The 27,755-nt window shown below is 34.8% G+C and overlaps 1 protein-coding gene across 1 annotated transcript in view; it reads right to left on the bottom strand.

Moving 5' to 3' along the window:
- Nucleotides 1-27,755, bottom strand: part of LOC114345565 (mutS protein homolog 5-like) — a 211,409-nt gene that overhangs the window by 35,254 nt on the left and 148,400 nt on the right. Inside the window, exons 7-9 of the mRNA XM_050649332.1 lie at nucleotides 21,268-21,469; nucleotides 18,968-19,158; nucleotides 18,662-18,707 (exon numbers count right to left, since the gene is read on the bottom strand). Coding sequence (XP_050505289.1) covers nucleotides 18,662-18,707; nucleotides 18,968-19,158; nucleotides 21,268-21,469 — 439 coding nt within the window. The remainder of the gene's footprint in view (nucleotides 1-18,661; nucleotides 18,708-18,967; nucleotides 19,159-21,267; nucleotides 21,470-27,755) is intronic.

Below are 27,755 nucleotides of genomic sequence, written 5' to 3'. Positions count from 1 at the left end.
AAACTAAATTTTAAGTATGATGCGCTAGCTGGGGGTTCAGTATATAACTTTATTTTACTTTGCATTTTACTTATATACCCCAAAGGCAAGTTTTCCGCGGTATAGCGATTAAAAAATGAAATATAATTTTTTTTTACCCACCCTAGTGCACAGTACCTATGTAAACTTTCTGCCAAGTATGACACGGATATGTCAAATAGTTTTTTAAAATAATTTATTCTTTATTTAAAACGTTAAGAATTATTTATACCCGGCACTTTAAAGCTATTTCCCCTTCTAAATTATGTTATGTAAATAATTGTTGCTGGCTGCTGCCAGAGGCGTACGACACGGGGTAGTGAATGTTGCAAATTCTACGCCACTGACGAAAATGCTGTTTTAACATAATTTTTAGATTCTCTAATACCTTTTATGAAAATAATATACTCTTAATTTCTAACGATAAAATCCTTAGTTTTTCAGATATTGGAAGTAAAAAATGAAACGGCACAGTTAATAGGGAACTTGCACATTTTTTTATTACATAATAATGTTCAGTTTTGTATAAAAATGAGATTTCCAAAATTTTACGCTTCAAAAACTAATAATAACTTAGAAGAATAAATTTAAAGTCTTCTGCATTTTAAAATAGTTCAAACGACCCGTGACGTCACACAGTTTAACTATATAGTTCCGTTTATGGTTATAATTAGGTATATTCTTCTTCTTTAGTTTATTGGCCTCCACCTACTTGGGTATAATATTTATATTCTATCAATATTTATCGTATGTCATTGTAATAATATATACCAGTTTGTTGATATTGGAGTTTGATATAGTTATCGAAGGAAAGGAAAGAAGGTTTACTACGGAAAATAAAACCATTGTAAAAGTACCTACAAGTTTTCTATGAATAGTTCAAACGATCAAAAACACTTGTAACGTCACATAAATGTATTTTCTACTGACGTTTATAACGTCTAATTTAAAACTATGTTTACTTTGTTGGAAGAATGTAAACATATAAACGGATGACGTCACGACGCGTTTTGAGCTGGCTGGTATAATTTGAATTTTTAATCGTCTTTAGGGGCCAAACTAAAGCCAAACAAAACTTTTTTATCTTTGATACATGTTTTAAATTATTATGTTTTGTTGTGATTTATAAAATTTTTTTCGAATTTAAAATTTTATGCAAGTTCCCTATTGGATTAATGTATTATGACCCTTCGCTTCGTTTTCAACTTATGAAAACTAATGACTTTATCGTTATGAAAGAAGAGTACCTATATAATTTACATAAAAAGTATTGTAGAATCCAAAAATTGCACTAAAATAGAAATTCTGCCAGTGGCGTAGAATTTGAGAAGGGTCAACCATTCACTTTCCCACATCGTACGCCTCTGTTAGTAGCCAGAAACGTTTGTTTAATAAATTTTGGTAGGGTGTACAGTACTGACACTTGCTGCCAAGTATAACAAGGATATGTCGAATGATTTTTTATAACTCCAATGAAATTCAAAATATTGAATTTTGCATAGTAGATTTAAAATGCGTTTATCTCGAAAACGGCTGAGTTTAGCGAGATAAATCTAGTATACCATTTTTAAGTAGAAATAATAGTGGAATAAAAATTTTTACCCTAAAATTATGTAGAGTGGGGGACAAAAAAATTGAACGTATTAAATGAGCGCTGAAAGACGTATGTGGCGCCCTCTGGGTAATATATAATTTTTGGTGATGAATTTAGATTTATCGTCCTAAAAAACCCCCTCTTACCAAATTTCGTGTTTTTATCTCATGCCTGTCAGGAAATATTCAAAAATAAATAAAATAAAAGTTTAACTTTAACCCTGTATTTCGGTTATTATCAACTTTCGTACTAAAGTACGTTAGCTTAAATCGACCTATTTTAACCTCAGGAATCTAAGGTTAAGATATGGCCCATTCTTTACCAAACACCCTGTATATAACAGAAAGTCACGAATTTAGGGAGTGGAGCTCCCTAAATTCGTAACTTTCGACAAACAAGACGAAACACAACTGTTATCATTCCATCGGGAACTGCTCTCTCACTTTTTCGTCTCCTGAATGCGACCAATAATACTGTTTTATTTGAAATTAAGCTTTGATGTTCTAGGGAACTCATATTTTTCCTAGTAACTGTAAGTTAACATAATTCACCAATCGGTAGAAAAGGTATCGGCCGACAGCGCAAAAGATGGAGTGACAACCTTCCATAGAGGAATTGTATAACTAGACAATCTAGTCTAGTTAAACATTGATAGAGGTATCAATCCGCTAGTTAACAAGTAGGGTTGCTTATAAAGAGGGAGAAGAAGAAAGGCTATAGCGGGATATAGTTTTGGGTTTAGCCATTTGAAAAGATAATTAAAAACTCATTCAGTCAAATTTTCAAGTCCCTAGGTGCTTCTCGGGGTACGCTATAGAAAAAAAAACGTGTTTTTTTCGACAAAAAAAACAATTTTCAAACGTATTGCTGCAAAAAAACTGAAAAAATTCATGAGGGCGTATCTTAACAATACAAAGCTGCCTAATTTTTTTCAGATTTTTAGCTTGAAAATTGAGCCCAGGAAAATTTTTTGAAATTTTCAAAGATTTTTGAGGTTATGTTGGAAATTTTTCGCCAACTTTAAAATAATGTTTTTTTGAAAATTATTTTCCGTTCTTTCGAATGTTATAGGCATCATTATCACTTTCAACGTGGAAAATGCCTAAAAATCGAACACTCCGCTACGCGTCGGGCAGTAAAGTCTCGGGAGGAAAAGTAGCACTTTCCTCCCTTGTTATACAAATAGCTATTATTACGCAAGTAGTTAGTGGCTTATTACGTGAGGACTGACTTTTGAGTTTTTCCCAAAAACGTGCCTAGAAGCGTTTCCTTGCGCATGACACCAAAGTGGCGTGTTTTTTATAAAAACCGAAATTGCATTTTTATAAAAGGGAAACATTTTTTATCGATCACTACAAAAATTTTATTTTTCAAAACTTTAATAGTTTAAGGTATAAAGGGTATTATAAGGATAATACCGCTTGAGGTCAATGCCCACATAACAATTTCATGTTATAGACATAGAACATACCTTTCAGAAAAAGTATATACTGAGAATATGCGTAATTACCATTGCGAATATGCAGAGCAGATACTGAGTATATACTACATTACAGTACCTACTTACGTTCTATGTATATACTTTAGAATGTACTACCGCACTTCTTTTCAGTATATACCAAGAATATACTTTTTAGAACATTCGAAGGAAGTGCTATAAATCTTCTATTTATATAATTAGAACGTACTACCGCACATCTTTTTAGTTTATACCAAGAACGTACTTTTTAAAGTATTCCAAGGAAGTGCTATAGACCTTATATTTATATACTTGTATGTACTGCCGCACATCTTTGTATGGGAAGAATTATATTTTTAAGAATATTCTAAGAAAGTGCTATCAATGTGCTATATTGCTCAGAAGTATGTTTTCAGTATCACCTAGTCTCATCTTAGGTTCTACCAAATACCTATTATATTTACATACCTATATTTTAATTGCATAATATGAGAATGTATATAGTTAGTACCAACATTCTACAATATTACTTAAAAAGTAAGTACATATTTATAAATTTTAGTTATTTATATAAATTATTATATAATATTTAGCTAAACTAAAATATGTATAAGTAACTAAAATTTATATACTTATATGTACTTACCTAGACACCTACTATTTATAGGTCTGGATCCCGCGTATGAAAAAAAAGTTGATTAATAGCAAGCTGAAAATTTGTTAATAGCTTAAGGGTGTCTAGTCGGATAAACTTTGATATATGCGAACACTGGAACAGGGGCAGTTTTAACTGTGGAACAGGTTAAAAATTTGGAACGGTCACACTACGAGAACGGCACATTTATTTTGTCTGACAGAACAGACTTAAACTCTTCGAACAGAGATTAAACTCTCATGCAAAAATCAGACTGCTATTTATCACCAAATGGGCGTTTTAATGGGTGGAACATGTAGAATATTTCAAATGACAGGAATAATGACAGGTGATAAATAGCAGTCTGATTTTTGCATGAGAGTTTAATCTCTGTTCGGAGAATTTAAGTCTGTTCTGTCGGACAAAATAAATGTGCCGTTTTCGTGGTGTGTCTGTTCCAAATTTTTAACCTGTTCCACAGTTAAAACTGCCCCTGTTCCAGTGTTCGCATTTATCAAAGTTTATCCGACTGGACACACTTAAGCTATCAACAAATTTTCAGCTTGCTATTAATCAACTTTTTTTTCATACGCGGGATCCAGACCTATTAAGTAATATTGAGTTATCAAAATAGATTAGATATACTTTGAAGCACCGCAAACAAAATAAAGAGATTATGTTAGTCCTAGTACTTTATCATTCGTCTTCATCCTTAACACTGCATAGATACAAATAAATATAATGCATGTTTTAGTTTTCATATTTTACCGTTGTTTCCTATCCCTGATCCATTCAGGTAAGAAATGGTCAGAATAAGACGAGGCGGGGGATATGTATTGTGGAATAACAACATCGGTGGTTAGTGTTGCCAAACGGAGGGAAATCTCCCTTTTTTCGGTGGTTAGTGTTGCCAAACGGAGGGAAATCTCCCTTTTTGCGGGAATTTTCAACATAAAAGGCGATAAAGGGAAAAAGTTAACTCGAAAAGGAATTTTTGCTTCAGTCCAAATTGTAAATTATTAAAAAAAAAACAAAATATTTGAAAATAATTAAACATATCTTCTCAGATTTTGTAAACAGGAGGGAATTTTTTTATAAAAGTGGGAATTTTTAAGGTAAATTGACGGAAAAAGCTTACTCGACGGTTGGCAACACCAAAGCCTTGGCAACACCAAAGCCTTTGGCTGTTGGTTTTGGCACGTTTTGGTGCTGGAATGGCCCATATTGAATTGAATGTACCTAAATTCAAATTCCAACGATGTAAAAATACTCATGATAAACTCGAAATGGTAGTCATTTCAATTATAAAAACGAATTTTTAATAATAAACGTTAATACAATTAATGTTTAAACTTTTTACCATACAACAATTTTGAAATGAAATTCGTCCAATACTACCTACATACAAAAATTTTATTAATTATTCTAAAAAATAACGAAGTTGATAATCTATAAGGCTAATATCATACTTCCTATACATACATATTATTTTTAAGATATTTTAAAAGTATCTACTTATAAGTACCTATGTGTTAAGAATGTACTTATAAGTATGTGTGTGTGTATGTGTGTGTGTGTGTGTGTATGTGTGTGTATGTGTGTGTGTGTGTGTGTGTGTGTGTGTGTGTGTGTGTGTGTGTGTGTGTGTGTGTGTGTGTGTGTGTGTGTGTGTGTGTGTGTGTGTGTGTGTGTGTGTGTGTGTGTGTGTGTGTGTGTGTGTGTGTGTGTGTGTGTGTGTGTGTGTGTGTGTGTGTGTGTGTGTGTGTGTGTGTGTGTGTGTGTGTGTGTGTGTGTGTGTGTGTGTGTGTGTGTGTGTGTGTGTGTGTGTGTGTGTGTGTGTGTGTGTGTGTGTGTGTGTGTGTGTGTGTGTGTGTGTGTGTGTGTGTGTGTGTGTGTGTGTGTGTGTGTGTGTGTGTGTGTGTGTGTGTGTGTGTGTGTGTGTGTGTGTGTGTGTGTGTGTGTGTGTGTGTGTGTGTGTGTGTGTGTGTGTGTGTGTGTGTGTGTGTGTGTGTGTGTGTGTGTGTGTGTGTGTGTGTGTGTGTGTGTGTGTGTGTGTGTGTGTGTGTGTGTGTGTGTGTGTGTGTGTGTGTGTGTGTGTGTGTGTGTGTGTGTGTGTGTGTGTGTGTGTGTGTGTGTGTGTGTGTGTGTGTGTGTGTGTGTGTGTGTGTGTGTGTGTGTGTGTGTGTGTGTGTGTGTGTGTGTGTGTGTGTGTGTGTGTGTGTGTGTGTGTGTGTGTGTGTGTGTGTGTGTGTGTGTGTGTGTGTGTGTGTGTGTGTGTGTGTGTGTGTGTGTGTGTGTGTGTGTGTGTGTGTGTGTGTGTGTGTGTGTGTGTGTGTGTGTGTGTGTGTGTGTGTGTGTGTGTGTGTGTGTGTGTGTGTGTGTGTGTGTGTGTGTGTGTGTGTGTGTGTGTGTGTGTGTGTGTGTGTGTGTGTGTGTGTGTGTGTGTGTGTGTGTGTGTGTGTGTGTGTGTGTGTGTGTGTGTGTGTGTGTGTGTGTGTGTGTGTGTGTGTGTGTGTGTGTGTGTGTGTGTGTGTGTGTGTGTGTGTGTGTGTGTGTGTGTGTGTGTGTGTGTGTGTGTGTGTGTGTGTGTGTGTGTGTGTGTGTGTGTGTGTGTGTGTGTGTGTGTGTGTGTGTGTGTGTGTGTGTGTGTGTGTGTGTGTGTGTGTGTGTGTGTGTGTGTGTGTGTGTGTGTGTGTGTGTGTGTGTGTGTGTGTGTGTGTGTGTGTGTGTGTGTGTGTGTGTGTGTGTGTGTGTGTGTGTGTGTGTGTGTGTGTGTGTGTGTGTGTGTGTGTGTGTGTGTGTGTGTGTGTGTGTGTGTGTGTGTGTGTGTGTGTGTGTGTGTGTGTGTGTGTGTGTGTGTGTGTGTGTGTGTGTGTGTGTTTGGCATCAGACTATAAGTAATGTAAGAAAGATCAAATGTCTACTTTCGTCCTAATCACAAAATGAACTAATATGTCATAGACTCTTTTATCAAATGAAGCAAGGAGTGCTGAAATATTTACTGGAAGAGGAAATTTTATATTATTTAATTCCGTCATTAGTTCCAATGTTTCAAGTGTATATTTAGTGCAGTCGAAAAATATATGGTTTAAGTCACCTATCGACATATTATTGCAAGAACATAAAGGCGAATGTATTATATTTATTTTGTGTAAGTGTGCCGGGAAACGACCATGATGTAATTTCAACCTAGTAATGATTGAAGAATATCGTCTGGATACAGGGAAGGTGAGATGAGGAATGTTCTTTGGCAAATCTCTATGTATCCTATAATAGTGACTTTGCGATTTTTCACTAATACTTGTATATAATGATTCCCAATCGCTTCTGATTTTATTTCTGAAAATCGCTAAAAGATCGTTTGCGTCTGTTTCATAGATAATATTTTCTAAATGGCACGCGTCCTTAGCTGCTATATCTACATGCTCATTGCCAATAATACCAGCGTGTCCTTTCACCCAAATGAAACGAACTTTTCTGTCAAGCTTTCCCAGATATTGAATAATTTCCTTATGTCATATATTATAATGTTCTTATAATGTTTTGTTGGGTGAGAAAGTAATGCCAATAGTACTGACTGAGAATCTGTCAAAATAGCAATTTTCTGAACCTGATTTTCTAATAGGTCTGGATCCCGCGTATGAAAATAAAGTTGATTAATAGCAAGCTGAAAATTTGTTAATAGCTTAAGGGTGTCTAGTCGGATAAACTTTGATATATGGGAACACTGGAACAGGGGCAGTTTTAATTGTGGAACAGGTTAAAAATTTGGAACGGTCACACCACGAAAACGACACATTTATTTTGTCCGACAGAACAGACTTAAACTCTCCGAACAGAGATTAAACTCTCATGCAAAAATCAGACTGCTATTTATCACCTGTCATAATTCCTGTCATTTGACATATTCTACATGTTCCACTCATTAAAACGCCCATTTGGTGATAAATAGCAGTCTGATTTTTGCATGAGAGTTTAATCTCTGTTCGAAGAGTTTAAGTCTGTTTTGTCGGACAAAATACATGTGCCGTTTTCGTGGTCTGACCGTTCCAAATTTTTAACCTGTTCCACAATTAAAACTTCCCCTGTTCCAGTGTTCCCATATATCAAAGTTTGTCCGACTAGACACCCTTAAGCTAATAACAAATTTTCAGCTTGCTATTAATCAACTTTTTTTTCATACGCGGGATCCAGACCTATAAGCACCATTGCAGCGCTCTTTTAATTGCTAATGCCTCGGCTGTAAAAATAGAAGTAAAGTCCGCCACACGATGCAGCTGTGTGTGACCAGTGGATGGTACATAAAAGGCAAAACCCGAGCTGTCCCTAGTCTTTGATCCGTCTGTGTATACTGCAACTTCATTATCCTGTGCTCCCAAAATGGATTTCAAGATCACGTTATTTAAGGATGATAGATTTGAATACTCGGGGAATATGACCCTCGGTTTAACAATTAAGGTGTCATATTTGCATTCGTAAAGTGGGTATTTATCGTGGTTATGAATCCACTTTTCATAGGGGTAGGTATCAATACAAGCATCAGCCAAAGGAGGGGAACGTTTTTTTGACCAGTAACGATTGGTGAGATTTTCAATATTAACCAAGTTAAGTTTATTAGACAAATACATATTACATGACCTATATTTAACCATATGTTTTGCAGCTAAATACTGTCTACGAAGATATAAAGGAGGTTCTTGTGCTTCAGCAAGAATTGCATGATTTGGTGATGACAACATCGCGCCCAAGCATAACTTAAGTGCTTTAGCTTGGATGCGATCCAAAATGTTTAAGTTACTGGTAGAAGCTGATCCGTATAGTGTACACCCATAATCCACAATCGATCTTATGTAAGCCCTATAGAACATGAGAGACGTATTAGGGTGAGCTCCCCAACTTTTTCTGCATATAACTTTGAGTAAATTTAGACCTTTCTCACATCTTTGCTTAATATAGCTAATATGATTGGTCCATAGCAATTTACTATCCAGGAAAATGCCTAAATACTTATAACTAGTAACTGAAGGTATAGTATAATCATCGATAGTAATAAAATCTTGTGTCCTTAATCTGTGCCTAGTAAAGCACAGTTGGACCGATTTATCAGACGATATACTAAAACCAGAATAGGAAAGCCACCTCTTTAAACAACTTACAGCATGGTTCATTTTTTGCAAACAGAGATCAAACGTCTTATGGGTGACATATAGACAAATATCGTCCGCGTACTGTATTATTTTAATATTGTCATCCAACAGATCATGCAAATCAGCTGTATATATATTAAAAAGCAAAGGACTTAGAATAGATCCTTGAGGCAGACCATTGTATATAACGCGTGGTCCATGTAATATGTTATTGTGGTCTCGAACATATATTTTTCTATCCTTGAACATATACAAGATATTGGTTGATACTTTGGCATTAATACCCATTTGAATCATTTTCTTCAACAAAATATTCAAATCTACCACATCATATGCTCCTTTTAAATCAATAAATAAGCAGAGCAAGTATTCATTTTTTGAAAAACAAATTTGAATATCCGTCACTAAATTTGTTACAGCGTCTATAGTTCCATGACCCCTCCGAAATCCATATTGCGCACTCGGTAATAAAGCGTTACTTTCAACAAAATGTTCTAACCTAAGTTTGATCAATCGTTCAAAGGTTTTTGTAAAGCATGACATTAAAGAAATTGGACGGTAAGATGAGGGTAAACTTAAGTCTTTTTGTGGTTTAGGAATGAGACATATGATAATATCTTTAATTTGATCTGAATAGTCTTCCTTCATCCACCAATCATTAAATATATTTAGTAAGTATAGCTTTGCTACCTGTGGAAGACTACATAAAATTTTGTAAGTGAAACCATCTAATCCGGGAGCCGTACTGCGAGAAGTTTTAAGTGCTAAATCAAGCTCAGAAATATTAAAAGATTTTGACATGTAAGCAGACTTTTCATAATATAAAGGTTTTTTATCTTTATTTTCCAAAAGAAAATTAGAAACAGATGCCGGAGCTAAATTATCTAATATTTTACTTATTAAGTCTTCAGACAGAGGAAGCGTTTTTTTGGAAAAGGATTTATTGCTAATAGATCTTGTTTAACTATGTATTACTAAACCGAACATACCCGTGAGACAGACGGGATGTCAACTGTCAAGGTTAATGTCAACCATTAAAATATTATCTGTTAAAATATAAGTTTGTATTTGGGTTTCAATAAATGATTATAAAGCTTATCCAATTATTAAAATATCCTAGTATATGTGGATACATTAATTTTAAACATGGCACAGTCACACATACATGGACCTGTAAAATTGCCTCCAGATTTCGACTTACAGGGGCAGAATGCCGCTACCACATGGAAGTTTTGGAAAATCTCATTTGAAGATTATCTAGTGGCCACAGGGAAAGATCAGTCTGCCGATAATATAAAGCTGGCAATCCTCAGAAATATAATAGGAGCCGAGTCCGCTAGAATAATGTGCACAATTGCAATCCCCGATGGAACTGCTGAGCCCTACAAATACATGATGGAACAGCTAGAGGTATATGTTAATCCAAGAGCCAATGAAGTGTTTGAAAGATACAAGTTTTTAAGCAGAAATCAAAAAGAGGGCGAATCTTTTGAGCATTACCTCACTGAAGTGAAGCACCTGGTGAAATCTTGTAATTTTAATGTAACAGACCCAGATGAAACAACTGAGGAGAAAGCTCTAAGAGACAGAATTGTCATGGGCATTCGTGATACAGTCACAAGAGAAGCTCTACTAAGAATCGACAAGCTAAAGTTAAACAAAGCCATAGAAATTTGCCGTGCAAGTGAAATCAGTAAGAACCAGAACAAAATGTTTGCAGAAGAGAGCATCGCAGAAATTCATGCTATCAAGAGGTTTCCCAAGGATAAACATACAAGCAGAAAACAGCAAGACAAATTTAAATGTAGGCGCTGTCAAACAATGCATGGGCCAAGGAAGTGTCCAGCGTTTGGAAAATCATGTTCACGGTGTGGAATCTTGAACCACTTTGCAGTTACTTGTAGAGTAAGAAATGTAAAGAATGTGGACAACCAAGAGAAATCCGACAGTGATAGTGATAGTAATTCTAGTTTAGTGATAAATAATGTTAATGTTTCAGATCAGTTACGGGACCTTTGGGATGAGATTGTTGAAGTAGAGAATTCCAAATTTAAAGTAAAGCTAGACACAGGGGCTGACATTTCAGTAATACCAAACAAAATTTTTAAAAGGATTAACAAGCAGTTTAAGGTATGTAAAAATAAATTTATTGTAAAGGGTTTTGAAGGCACTCAGGCAAAAACTATTGGTATTGTAAGCCGTCATTGTAAGTATAAGAACAAAAATATATATGAAAACTTTGTAATTGTTGAAGGAGCTAACAAAATTTTGCTAGGTGGGCAGGCTTGCGTTGATCTTGGTCTTTTAAAACGAATAAACAGGGTAAATATTAAAAAATGTAACAACAATGTTGAGAAAGATCAATTCATAGCAGATCATCATGAAATATTTTCTGGCTATGGAAGATTTGAAGGGAAATTTAAGATAACTACTACAAAAAATTTCGAAGCAGTCAGTTATCCACCTACAAAGGTTCCATTCGCCATAAAAGATGCTCTAAAAAACGAGCTTGAGAGGTTAGTGCAGAGGAAAGCCATAGTAAAAGTGGATGAGATAGACCCTCGTGCCAGCATAAACCGTATAGTAATTGTTGAAAAAAGTAATGGTACATTGAGATTATGTCTAGATCCACAAAACCTTAATGGTCAAATTATACGAAAACCACAACCAGTCAAGACCATTGAAGAAGTGTGCTCCAATATGATTGGGAAAAAAATATTCACTGTATTTGATTTGGCTGAAGGGTACCACCACTTAGAATTAGATGAGAACTCCTCTTGGAAATGTAGTTTTGCTACACCTTTTGGTATCTACAGATATGTGGTTCTGCCTTATGAGCTTTCAAACTCCCAAGACTTATTCCAGGAACAAGTTGAAAGAAATTTTGGAGACTTAGAAAATGTTCAGATCTTACATGACGACATGATAGTAGTTGGCCGAGATAAAGAGGAACATGATAAAGCAGTTGCACAAGTGATAAAAAGAGCCAAAGAAACCGGTGCCAAATTCAATAAAGAAAAATTTCAATACTGCCAGAGGCAAGTAAAATTTATGGGACAAGTATTCTCAGAGAAAGGTATGGAAATAGACCCAGATAGGGTTGAATCTCTTTGTAAATTGGAAAGACCAAAAGACAAAACTGAACTTCAAAGAATAATTGGAAGCTTTAATTATGTTAGAAAATACATCCCGAACATGGCAGAGCATATTAAACCTTTATGTGAACTTTTAAAATCTGACGTAGAATTTAAATGGCTCCCATTACAACAAAAGTGTTTTGAAAACTTAAAAGAAATAATTACTAAATCTCCTGCATTAACGCCATTTGACCCAAAGAGGAAGATTATACTACAATGTGATGCCTCCAAGAATGGATTAGGTTGCTGTATGTTCCAAGAACATGAGAATAAAATTTTAAAACTGGTAGCTTGCGCTTCTCGAAATATGAATGATCACGAAGTGAACTACAGCCAAACAGAGAAAGAACTTTTATCAATTCATTATGGCACCCAAAAGTTCCATGATTTCATTTATAAATCTATTGTTGATGTACAGACAGACCATAAACCAATTATATCTATTATGGCAAAACCTATATGTAAAATTGGATCTGTGAGATTACAACGATTAAGGTTGAAACTTCTGAAGTATTCCTCGAATACATTATATGTTTCAGGTAAAAATATCCATTTCGCAGACATGTTGTCACGTGCTAGTTTAAAAGTGCAGGAAAACGACCCTGAAATGATTGAAATGGTACATTCTGTGAGCAAACATCTACCAATGAGAATTGAGAAACGATCTGAATTAAGAGAATTCACGAGTAAGGATGAAACACTTTCAAAAATTTTTGACTACTACTTCAATGGATGGCCAAAAGAGAATATGCTACCAGCAAATTGCAGACCATACTATAAGCTAAAAGATAGCATCTTCGTTGAAGCTGGTATAGTCTTCCTTGAGGACAAAATTATAGTTCCTACAGCTCTGAGAAAGAATTACATGACAATAATGCACAAAGGACACCTAGGTATAAGCAAAACCATAAATAAGGCAAGAAAAATATTTTATTGGCCCCACCTTAACGACAACACCACAACATTCATAAAAGAATGTAGGACATGTGAAAAGTACTTACCCAAGAATTTCAAGGAACCCATGTTACCTCATTCTGTACCTAAGTTACGATTTAATAAAGTTGCCTCTGATATAGTGGAGTTCGGAGCTAAATACTATCTTGTAACTATAGACTATCTTTCCCATTGGATAGATCTTGCCATTTTAAAAGATAAGACTTCAAATTCTGTAATCAGTGCATTCCAAGATCTGTTCAGTAAATTTGGATACCCACAGTTTTTAATTGCTGACAACTTACCCTTTGTGTCACAGAAATGTTTGAATTATTACCGTGAAAAAGATATAACTATTGCAACATGTACTCCAGAGTGGCACCAAAGTAATGGTCTTGCAGAAAAGGCTGTCAGCATCTCAAAACAAATATTAAGGAAAAGTGTAGAAACAAACACTGATTTTCGTGAATCTGTAATGGAATATAACAATACAGGAATAATTGCACTGCATGCCTCTCCGGCCCAGATTCTTCAAAGCAGGACTTTACGGACTCAACTACCCATAACTAGTAAACAATTAGAACCTCAGATACAGAAAACAACATATGGATTGCTGTGCAAACAACAAGGGAAGGTGAAAATACATTATGATAAAACAGCACGTAAAGCAGTAACTGAGTATAAAAAGGGTGATAAGGTAGTAGTGAAAAGTAGAAGGGATGAAATATGGCACAAAGCAGTGGTTATTGAAAAAGCTAAGGAACCAAGATCATACTGGGTCAGAAAAGAGTATAACAATATAATAGTTAGGCGCAATACAAACCAAATGAAACACTCGATAACAAAATCCCAAGCTAGTGAGCTGCTACTAGAACCTGAGTTTTACCCTGACTTAGCTCAAGCCGATAATATATATGCCCAAAAGCAAAACATTGTCGTAAGACATAAACAAAATAATTTACATAAACAGAACAATGTAAACACACACCCAAATGGCAGTGACATAACAAAAAATAAACAGAATCATGACCACCATCACGATCCTCACAGTACTGCCAACTTAGGAATTATTAAGCCCCCAAAAACATCTATAAATACTTCAAACAATCTTAGCCCCAAAAGGACCAACAGCTCAAAATCAGGTCGTCTAATCAAACCCCCCCATAGAATGGACCTTTGAGGGGAAGGTGTTTAACTATGTATTACTAAACCGAACATACCCGTGAGACAGACGGGATGTCAACTGTCAAGGTTAATGTCAACCATTAAAATATTATCTGTTAAAATATAAGTTTGTATTTGGGTTTCAATAAATGATTATAAAGCTTATCCAATTATTAAAATATCCTAGTATATGTGGATACATTAATTTTAAACAGATCTAACCACATCCCATATTTTTTTAATTGGTGTACTTTTATTCAGTTGATTTACGTATGAAATGAAACTATTCTTGCGTTTTTGTGTAAAGAGTTGTTTAGTTTTAGCAGCTATATTTTGATAAGCTATGTAATTTTCAAAATTGGACAGTTTTTTGTATTTTTGTAAATATTCTTTGCGCTTCGATATCATATTTTTACATTCCTCATCCCACCAATAAGGCAGATTGGTACGTGGTGTAAATGGTTTTTTTTTCTGGCATGGAACCGGAAGCTGCCGATGCAATTGAATTAAAAAGGAATGCTATTTTTTCCGTATTGTTTTTAAAATTATTTAGTGAGGCTTTAGCAAAATTTGCTTCTATATTATTCTGAAAGAGTTGCCAATTTGCCCGTAAATCATTCCACTTAGTCGTGGGATTAATTAGAGTTGACGAATAATTTGTCTGAATTTCAATAGTAATTGGGAAATGATCTGAACCCAGAGTATCCAATGTTACTTCCCATGATATTTTATCAGCTAGATGAGGATATATGATTGTTAAGTCTACTGCAGATTTACGACCGTTAGGAGACATTCGGGTAGGCGAACCATCATTTAGAGTTACTAAATCAAAATTGTCCATGGCTTCTACTAAAATTTTCCCATTCTTATCATCTAGAATTGGATCCCATGAGCTGTGGTGAGCATTGAAATCACCACAGAAAATGGTAGAGACAGCAAATTGTTCAAACAGATTAGACCAATCTTCTTTGCTTTTTTTTATGTCTGGCGGTTTATAAATTGATACAATATTTAGGTACTCCTAATTTAGGAATATGAACTGCGCATACTTCTATACGAGAATTAAAGTTGTACCCAGGCAACCAAACGACGTTTTTATAACGTAGATAACACGTCATAAAAATAACCAATTGACGTGTTTATATGACGTAGTACTGACGTTGAAAATCACGTGTATTTGTCTCATCGATTTGACGTCATAATTGTGACGATTTTAAAACGTAATCGTATCTACGTTTTTTTCACGTCAGTAAAATCACGTCTTTAATACTTTCAAAAAGTGACCTCCTTCAGATGTTTCAAAATAGTATAAAAAATAGCTACATAACATGAAACCTATAGGCCTACGTCCCATGTGTCGAAGATATAAGAAGTACCACCACTTGTTTAAGATCGCTTGTGCGCTAGGCTAGAAGCATCATTGATTTTGCATGATTGTAAGTACCAGCCCTCACATTTTAGAATTTTCACTAGTTATATATACCTACTTACTGTGTCAAAACTGAAACAACATATATATGAAACTAATAAATAATTTATTAACAAGTTATCCAGCATACTAATATCTTAATTAGTTATGTCAAATATAACATAACCTCAAATAGTTGTCAAGAAGAATTACTGCATTAAACTAACTCACTGAGCAAAAACACATAAAAATCGCTTAATTTACACGTTTCTTCAACTAAATATCTAAATGAAAAGTCTTATTTTATCACACAAGGCACAAACCACGTAAACAATAAATGAGAAATTTCTTATGAACATTTAGCGTTATCTATACCTAAACGAAATTGTTTGGAGTCAATACAAACAAGCAAGCTCCTCCCAATTTTGTGACGTCAGACTTAGGCTGTCTGAAATTAAAACGTTTTTTAAACGTAATTTTAACGTCATTAATCTTACGTATTTAAAATCACCTACAAAAGACGTCTATATGACGTAATGTTCAAACACGTGCTATATTCAACCAAAAACTGACGTTTCCTCAACGTTATATGACGTCACTTGGTTGCCTGGGTAATTAATAGGTATTTTTGTAAAGTTAAATTGTTTAGTGATGTAAATGCCAACACCTCCATAACCATCATTCCTCAATTTTTGTATAGAGTTATAGCCTTTTAAACGGAAATCGTAACCCGGTTTTAGCCATATTTCTGATAAGACTAAGATATCACAGTACGTCGTATTTAAAAAATGTAATAAACTCGCTTGATTCGACAAAAGAGATCTACAATTCCATTGTAGGATTCGAACTATGTTTTTATTGATTTGTTCTGTCATTTTGGGTTATATTATAATTGCTATTTTCTAATATTACATCTTCACTATTGCTCACTTTATCAAATATTGAATTAATAAAACTAATAATATTATTATCATTTACCGATTTTGGATTTTTTATTGTGTCTATGACGAAAGTAGATATTTGGCTAATTATTTTCTCTTTGAATGTCATAAATTCGTCACGGTAAGGGTTTGGTAGAATTGAAGTGTGAGGACGATCTATTCTTTGCTTTGGCACCGGCAAAATGGTAGGAGTCAAAGTTGGAGAAACTGGAGGAGAACTGTATTTTCGTCGTTTCTTACTCTGCGTGGAATCTTGTGCATATGAACTGGTTCGATTAGTTTTAGGATTAGATAATAAATAACTGGATTCATTGTTTGTAGAAGTGGGAAGTTCAGGGAAATTTTCTAAGTTATTAAATATGGCGAATCTATTGTTGGTAGCTATTTTAGCGTACGAAGGATTAAGATAAATAAATTCAGCTTCTTTGAAAGATATATTTTCGAAGGCCATTATTTTTTTAATCTCAAACTGCTTTTTATACACAGGACACTCTCTAGAAATAGAAGGATGCCCACTGTTTTGACAGTGAACACAGAATACCTCATCTGTATCACAACTTAAATCTTTTTAATGATCTTTAGAACATTGTTTACAACGCGATTTACCCCTGCACTGCGACTGAACGTGGCCAAAGCGCAAGCACTGAAGACACTGAACTACTGGGTGTATATACGGCTCGACAGGAAAATTTACCATGTTAATTTTGACACAATCAGGGATTTTATTACCTGCAAAAGTTAAAACAAGCTGTCCCTTTACATATTCGATTTTATTTGTATTATTATCAACTACTTTCCGTGTTAAACGTTTAACCTCTGTGACTGGACTATTAGATTCTATCGCCTTTAAAATAAAATTTTCCGTAAAAAAGCTATCAACCTCTCTAATTATGCCTTTTTTATGGTTGAAAAATTTAGGAATATATGCAATTAGTTCATTAGAAGTAATAATTTTATGATTAATTAGCGAATTTGCAATATTAAAGGTTTTAAAAATAACTTTGACACGTTTTAAACCGACCGGTTTTATATCAAGAATCAAGAATGTCCCTTTTAAATTCATCTACCTGCTGAAGATAAAAACCTATTCTAACCGGAAAAAGCTTGCCTATGTTTTTATTTGTACTCTCCAAAAAAACACAATAAGGCCCTACATCTCTAGCAGAAAATTTATTACTCAAATCATACGTCCTTTCAACTGTTGTTTCCATATCCGTTGTTTGTTTAGATTCCAAAGCGGGCGGTCCTTCTGGACCGCCCGAATCGTTGCTCATATTAAATAATAATAAGTTACCTTACCTTATTTGTGAATTTCTACAAAATAAACAAAGAAACTACTAAAAATGATATCAATTATAAAATAATTAGCCTAATCGCTTGATCGCACCAAAATACTACCTTCTCGAAACAATGTTGATACGAGACTCACTTATAAGTATGTGTTAAGAATATTCGATAAGGGTACAATACAATAATACAATACAATACAATACAATAAGAATAAACTTTTACGAATATTCTGATACGATACTACGTACACGAATGTACTCAGTTTAATCGGTACGAGAATATTCTTTGAAGTATATGCAAAGAACATGAAATTTAGAATGTTTTTTAAGGTATGTACATGCTATGCTTGTACTACGCATATACTAAAAAGAATATACTCCGACGAATGTTGGTAGTATATGCTTTGAACATGATGCGAACATCATTGTTATGTAGGTACCTATTGACATATGGGTCTATAAAGTAGGTACTATGATTCATTTAGTAGAGAGAAAGATGAGAAAAGTGTTATGATTGAAGATTAGGATGATATTAGGAAGTATCTATTGACATATGACTCTATAAAACACCATGATCCACGCACGTAGCGAAGGGAAGTGTTTTGGAGATTCAAACCCCGAAAAGTTACGATATTAACATTCATAAAAATAAAAGGCTTAACAGGCTCTTCCAGTTGATGAGCTGTTTGATGAGTTGTTTTCTAAAAGAAAGAAACAGCAACAGGAAAACCGAAAGAAACGAATCCTCATCGTAAAAGAAATAATTTCTTGCGGTAAACAAAGATGAAAAAGCAAAGACAAAGATGTTCAATTTGTGATGGAACAATTATCTAGACACGCTTGACTTATTTATATAAATGATAAAACAGGTTTATTTATTTAAGCATTCCACAGGTCAGTAATTAAACGTTTTTGGTAATTGTAATTGTATTCTTACCTACACACATTGCGTTTTTGTAGTGGAATTTTCCTCCTAGTTTGAACTAAAAGAAAAAAGATAATAGAAAATATTAATTGTTGTTACTGTTGAAAAGATAACTGGATAAAAGCAAATAGAAAAGTTAAATCAATCAAAGAGAGCAATAAAAATAGAAAAAATCATACAAGATCAAGATTCCTCAATTTTATTTTTATATATAAGGTAGGTACACTTATTTGTTTTTTTTTATTTCCACGGGACAAGCCCAATACAGTTGCTGATAATTTTATGCAAGAATAAAGCAATTAAGGAAAATAATTTTACCACGAATTGAAATCCTAAGTTTTGCAAATCTTCAGGTTGACAATCTGGCTTCCATTCCTTAATGGCGAGTAAATGTCCCATTTCTGGCAAGTAAACTACTGAACACTCGTCCAAAAAGTCCGGCAAATTATCTGCAGCAAATCTGGCTGCCGCCATTACGTCATTCATGATTCCTTGTCTTCTTAATTTTTCTAAAAAAAAATAAAAAGCAAGAAAGAGGAATGAGAATTCCCAGATCTAAACAATAAACCTAAAAATTCTCTTGGTAACTTCCTGGTAACATCCTTAATCTCTGCCTTTTACAATTTATAAGACAAGGAAACGACGAATAAAGAAGACGCAAGGGACTTTATAATATGCAATCACATTCCGTCTATTCGTCTAGGAAAAATTCCAACGAAAGTTGATTCCGTGTACTCAGAGTATATGTGTAAAATGAAAAATTAAAAAACCGCTCATGGGTACACTGAATCAACTGTCGTTGGAATTTTTCGTAGACGAATAGACGGAATATGAGTGTATATTGTAAAGTCCCTTTCGTCTTCTTTATTCGTCGTCTCCTTGTCTTATAAATTGTAAAAGACAGAGATTAAGGATGGTACCAGAAAGTGGTTCCAAGAGAATTTTCAGATTTATTGTTTAGATCTGGTAATTCTCATTTCTCTGTAATAGATGTCGCTACGATTAGAACGTCCGATACGCAGAATTATTTTCATAATTCTGCTTAAATATGCAGCTTGGTTTCGTTTAATTTAAAAAGCAAGAAATAAAAAGCTTTGTTAGCAAAATAAAATGCATGGCATCTAAAAATAAAAAACAAAGACACAACAAAACGAATGTAATCACACACTATAGGCACTATATGAGAGAATATGGATATGGTATCGGGTCTAAGTTGAATAAAAGCGTTTAGTTCCTATACAGTATTCAGGTGGAGATCTTCGAAACTTGCAGTCCATGCTAAGAAGATAGTAAATATGGTTTTGTTTAGCAGTCTATGAATCCGATTAGCTATCTGATCAGAGAGTAAGGCAGTAATAAAGAGCTTGAAATCGCCCAGAGGTGGTTCCAAGATAGTTCTTGACTGCAATAGGGCTGATTATCTGATTTAATCTGAGTACTAGGATTCTCGGATTAGCACTATTCGATAGAGCTCATTTGTTTTGCTTTTGGGCATATCCATACCTATGAAGTTTTTAGACCCCTGGACTTGGTGGTGGCACCCTCTTAGTCTCACAGCCCAGTTTCTCCTGCTGGACCTGTAGAATCTACAGTGTAGATGTTGCATGATGGTCGGTAATTGCAAACTTGCATCAATATCACCTGCATCTACTCGAATTAAATATTAATCCAATTTGTTCACTTTGTGATGGGGATGACCAAATATTTTATTCATCCAGTTGACCTAGGTGAGAATGATCTCATTGAGAAGGATTGTGGCTTTCTATAAGATTTTTTAATGTATTAAATTCTGAAGGACACATTTTGGGCTTATAGGTATCTTGATCATACCTTGCATGGACATGGTGTAAGTACTGTGAGGTAGGCAATACATTCACCATAATATGTTGGAATGGTATATTGCCTGCTATTTCTATAGTTGGTAGAAGCATGACAATAAAGGATATCGTTTATAACCTAACAATGAAGTATTATTCACCTTACAAGTACTTACCACATATATTTTCCAGTATGCTATCAAAAAGAAGGCCCACATTGCCCTACAACACCATGGCCAAGTATGTCAACCTCAGTTTTGATAATACATAACCTCCTCAATACTTCGGCAGTTATATACTCTTTAAACACAATTTTTTTAATAATCTTTTTTTGAAAACCATTTTCGCAGTGGAAATCGAAACGTAAAATATTTTTTGGGTGAAAATGTAAATGTGATTGCAATCTAGATATTAAGGCACAAGACATATATTATGGGCAAACATAATTACTTAATGTTAAATGTTAATGTGGGCCATAGGTTTAGTTTTCGGTTAGAGATACTCAACTGAAGGAAACGCTAAAACCGGCAGCATTGCTTATGAGAAATGAGTTGTATTGCCACTGTAGAATCGACGAATGACTGAATTCTGAATAAATCCACGCGACTTGGGTGTGGGAAGCGGGGAAGCAGTGTTGCCATATTGGGTATTGGGTGTACTCCTATATCCTATATCTAATTTAAAAGTAAACACACGGTATCACAATTTATTGTATCAGAATGAGACAATAAAAATACAAAGTTTTGCTATAAAATAAAAGAAAATAAATACGCAATTGTTCGGTAAATATAAGCAACTTACTTTCATCTAAATCCTCGTCCAATCCAGATCTAACAATTGGTTTGCCTCGTTTCTTGCTGGCTTCAAAATCTAAACCGTTTTTGATGGACTCCTCCAGGCTTATTAAGTTAGATGAGATTTTTTCGTTCAGATCAAATAACAGCGAAGAGTTTTCCCTGTAGGGGGCGCTTAATTCATTTATATAAACTGTGTAGTAGATCGCCTAAATTTAGGAATTGCTAATTAACAAATTATTTGGCTACTATTTGAGCTCATCCCATTACCCAAAAAATCCAACATAATGAAATATGATAAATATAGGACGATCAGTTTGATGAACTATATTTTAAAAGCATTCTTAAGGACATCGGCGGCGTAAAATGTCGCCTGTCAAAATGTTCAATGTGTTTTAATGTATTCATTTTTTTCGAATCCTGAAAAAACTAATAAATATTTTTGATTAATTTAAAAGCAGAATTAAATATTACATTATTACTGAGGACCGAAAGTCCCTGAAAACTTCTATAATGTTTATTTTAATAAGTTACAGGGATGAAAACGAAAGAGCAAATTTAGTGTGATTTTTAATTGCAAATATTTCATTCAAAAGAAACTTTTTATTTATTCTAAGGGACTTTCGACCCTCGGTAATAAAGTAATCTTTCATTCTGCGTTTAAATTTTTTAAAAATACTTGTAAGTTTTCTCAGAATTCGAAAAAAATGAATGCGTTTAAAACACATTGAACATTTTGACAGGCGTCAAAATTTGCAATTAGGTACCTACTTGGAAGGGATACGAGAAACGATCGTGCGCGAATAGTGGAGAAATCTTGCAACTTTCTTAAATAATTCATATTGTCAATTGAAATTGTCAAATTGACGTATATTTCATACCCACTGTCATTGAAGAAGAAAAATTATATGTTGCTCCACAATATTGATATGATATGCAATTATTATATAAAAGTAAATTTAATTATTTTGCTTGTAGTAGTGCATTTTAATAATTAATTTTATTTACTACATACAATTGTTTACCTTTTAATGACATAACCTCGATCCTACCTTTTCTTCTTATTATTTTTTTGGGCTATGGCCTTAACAATTATCCAGCAACCAGGATTAATATAATTGGCCAATATAATTAAAAGTGCAAAAAATGTTGCTGAGCTATGAAACCAGGTGTCGCTTTTCCGAACTTGCACGGTCCCCATAAAAAACTAGATGGTAGCATAACAGGAAACCAACTGGGATTTAGAAAAGGCTTTGGCACTAGAGAGGCATTATTTATTATACAAATACTTATAAAATGTTGTCGAGATGTCAAGTCCCACATAACAATTTCATGTTCTTAGTAGATTCATAAAACATACTTTTCAGAAAAAGTAGGTACCTATATACTGAGAATATGCGTAATTACCATTGCGAATGTGCAGAGCAGATACTGAGTATATACTACATTAACCATTGTTACCATTGGTAACAGTTAAAATTTGCAAATAAATATTTTATGACTACTATGAAATAATTCCATTTATATTCTTTAAAAATAGAAATATTTATTAATAGTATCTACCTAATTCAGTAAAATAGCCAACTAGAAGCACGAAAATATCCGAGAGTTTATGTAAAATCGGTTGCACGTTATTATAATATGCCCTCACCACAGTATATAGAGGTTCCCGCTTTATACTGTGCCCTTACCGTGCGCCGCGCCTTTACCACTTCTGTGAGCACACACACACACACACACACACACACACACACACACACACACACACACACACACACACACACACACACACACACACACACACACACACACACACACACACACACACACACACACACACACACACACACACACACACACACACACACACACACACACACACACACACACACACACACACACACACACACACACACACACACACACACACACACACACACACACACACACACACACACACACACACACACACACACACACACACACACACACACACACACACACACACACACACACACACACACACACACACACACACACACACACACACACACACACACACACACACACACACACACACACACACACACACACACACACACACACACACACACACACACACACACACACACACACACACACACACACACACACACACACACACACACACACACACACACACACACACACACACACACACACACACACACACACACACACACACACACACACACACACACACACACACACACACACACACACACACACACACACACACACACACACACACACACACACACACACACACACACACACACACACACACACACACACACACACACACACACACACACACACACACACACACACACACACACACACACACACACACACACACACACACACACACACACACACACACACACACACACACACACACACACACACACACACACACACACACACACACACACACACACACACACACACACACACACACACACACACACACACACACACACACACACACACACACACACACACACACACACACACACACACACACACACACACACACACACACACACACACACACACACACACACACACACACACACACACACACACACACACACACACACACACACACACACACACACACACACACACACACACACACACACACACACACACACACACACACACACACACACACACACACACACACACACACACACACACACACACACACACACACACACACACACACACACACACACACACACACACACACACACACACACACACACACACACACACACACACACACACACACACACACACACACACACACACACACACACACACACACACACACACACACACACACACACACACACGCCTACATCCCAGCTCCTATTCATGTGTGTACCATATTTCTATGGGACCCACATGTCCGAAGATCAAACCGGTCTCAGAACAGAGTTCTGGACCGGTACCTATCTGACCCCCAAGCTATGCCACCACCCCTCCCCATCGCATGAATAACGAATGAGGAGGCTACTGAAAGTTACGTTGGATGTCTTGGGAAAAGAGACATCCTCTGTTTATCTTTGTCGTGGTTAAGCCACCTGATTTTAGGGGTAGCTAGATGAGCTTTTCTCCCTAAGAATGACTGAAGTTAAGTTTTGAACAATTACTTTGGGATCTGTGTCCCGAAAAAGTGTGTGCCCGAATAGAGACCCACCAACCTGAGTTGATGCCTCTCTGTCCGGAAATGTGTGCTCGATCACTCAGCGGCCGATTTGGCAAAAACGAGTTTTTGGTCTCCTCGCCGGCTGGGTGCCCGAAGACGGTCTAGCCATTGAGCCCGTGTTTGTCGCACACGACCTCAATGCTCAGGTTTCGCGGGTTGGTGCCTGAACGGCACTTTGCCTGAGGGGCCTTGGCCTGAGGGGCATATTGTGTATGGGTTAAACAACGATGGTAGGATATTTATATCGGTCAGGACTGGATCGTCTCTGCAAATTTTTCGGGCACGATGGCTCTGAAGCCGCTGTGGATTAGTATTCGTGTTACCAAATTTTAATTTGGTGACATGGCTAGATAAGGGTCGGTAGGTACTTTAGCCGATTAGCTAACCGGGACATAAAGTAATATTCTATCGGGACAGAAAATACCGACTGTAAGAATATCAGACTTAATAAATGCAATTTTAATTATTATTATAATTATAAGTAATAATTATAATTCCATTTATGAAGTCTGTTATTCTTAGGGCCGGTATTTTTTCGATTAAACTCTGGTTAGTTAACCGTACCGGCCCTTTGGATTCGATTATTGCATAATATGCATTATTAATTATTAGTTTATAACTTGTAACTGTACTTGCTTACTATACAGATAACATATCTATACCTTTTTATCCTATATAAATCATATTAATCGATTTTAATTACTTGTCGAAATATATTGATTAACAACAACATTATTATATGACATATAATAATATTGATTATACAGTACATTGTAGTGTATAATCAATAAAATAAAAATTATTTAATATTTTAGGCTAAAAATGACAAATGAATGTACTAATTAGTATACTAATTATACAATTTGGATTTTTTAATAAAGTATAAAGGTGATATAATACATATTTTACCTAAAAACAACAAATATGTTTTTAGTTTGTAGATACTTTATATAATTTCTTAAATTTTTAATTTTTTAATTTTATTTCTGTATTTTATCTATTTTTATAATAGACCTGGATCGCGCGTACCAAAAAAAAGTTGATTAATAGCAAGCTGAAAATTCACGGTGTCTAGTCGGACAAACTTTGATGTATGGGAACACTGTATATATAAAAATATTTATAAAATACATTATATATATATATATATATATATATATATATATATATATATATATATATATATAATATATATATCTGGTTTTGGTAACACTTTAGAAAAAGTCACGCGTCGCCACTGATAGAAAGAATATTCCAAGGAAGTGCTATATACCTTCTATTTATATACTTAGAATGTACTATCGCACATATTTTTAGTATATGGGAAGAATATTCCAAGGATGTGCTATATTTCTCAGAGGTATGTTTTCAACATCACCCAATCTCATCCTAGGTTCTACTAATATATTATATTTACATATTCTAATTGCATATGAGAATCTAGTTATTACATTCTACAATATTACGTAAAAAGTAAGTATAAAATATATAAACTTTAGTTAGTTATATAGGTACCTATGTATAATAAATATTATATGGGTAAGTAGCTATATATAAAATATAAGTAATATATTTAGTTATTATGTGCACATCAAAATAAAAATGCTGCTTATATATTATATAATAGCCAAATATATTGTTATGCTCTACTTTATCTCTTTATTTAGATTGATTAGCAAATTCTTAATTTAATTAATTAATCAATGACTTTAATCACTGCCTATGTAAAACAAAACTAAATTCAAATTAAATATTCCAATAAATTTTATTCTCAGGGCCAATTTTGCTTACTTCTTCCAAGATGGAACAGGGAAATTAAAAACATTCAATATCATATAAATGTAATTTATTATTCATTTACCAAATAAGCCCTGTACATATGATTTAAAAAATACTAAATTTTACTTTGTTGCAACAATTTCTTTCTTAATAAATCAAACTTTAATTCTGATATCTCTTTGTTTTAACAAAAAAAAATTATTTAAATAAATTATTATTTTCTCATACTAAATTTTATAAAATTTACTTTTATTCATTTGAATTGAATTCTTAAATTTTAAATGACTAACTGCGTTATAGTTATGTTCAATAAACAAATAAGCAAATATGGTTCAGATATAAACAAATTCTCTCCATTCCGACAAATGATTTGACTAACCTTTTTGTTTCTTCACTTCCTCTTTTTCCGGATTGCGTGGTCCTCGACTCTCCCAACGTACTCTCTGGATGTTGCGAAAAGGTCCCTTTCGTCCAAACTGCTTCCAAAACAACACACAGGACTTGCTCGAATTCTCTTAGTCAATTGTCTCCTTGCTCGATATCTTGTGCAAATAGAAATCAATCAGCTACTCGTTCTAGACAAAACAAAGGAATCTCCCTCGGACCAGGAAATTTAACTTTTCAACCGGTCGACAATTTGGTTTTAGGTCTGGATACCGCTTATGAAAAAAAAGTTGATTAATAGCAAGCTGAAAATTTGTTAATAGCTTAAGGGTGTTTAGTCGGATAAACTTTGATATATGGGAACACTGGAACAGGGGCAGTTTTAATTGTGGAACAGCTTAAAAATTTGGAACGGCCACACCACGAAAACGGCACATTTATTTTGTCCGACAGAACAGACTTAAACTCTCCGAACACAAATTAAACTCTCATGCAAAAATCAGACTGCTATTTATCACCTGTCATAATTCCTGTCAGTTGACATATTCTACATGTTCCACTCATTTAAACGCCCATTTGGTGATAAATAGCAGTCTGATTTTTGCATGAGAGTTTAATCTCTGTTCGAAGAGTTTAAGTCTGTTCTGTCGGACAAAATACATGTGCCGTTTTCGTGGGCTGACCGTTCCAAATTTTTAACCTGTTCCACAAATAAAACTTCCCCTGTTCCAGTGTTCCCATATATCAAAGTTTGTCTGACTAGACACCCTTAAGCTATTAACAAATTTTCAGCTTACTATTAATCAACTTTTTTTTCATACGCGGGTTCCAGACCTATTTCAACTTGATTCTGCTCGCAAAGGTCGATAACACCACTCTACACTGATTTCTCACTTTTGAAAACTCGACTGCTCTCACAAGATATCCATTATACAGTGACACTCTCTTCTCTCGCAAATTCAGACTCCAATTTTCTTATCCCTTCTACCAATCTTTTCCACCCAATCAAAAACACGCCTCTCTCAAAACCTTTCATACTCATTTCTTAAGAACTAAATATTTTTCTATATAACTTT

The sequence above is a fragment of the Diabrotica virgifera genome, chromosome 4 (assembly GCF_917563875.1).
Source record: "Diabrotica virgifera virgifera chromosome 4, PGI_DIABVI_V3a".
In the NCBI taxonomy this organism is placed as follows: Eukaryota; Metazoa; Arthropoda; class Insecta; order Coleoptera; family Chrysomelidae; genus Diabrotica; species Diabrotica virgifera.
Note: the sequence above shows the minus strand (reverse complement) of the source record. Positions and strands in the feature narration are given on the sequence as shown.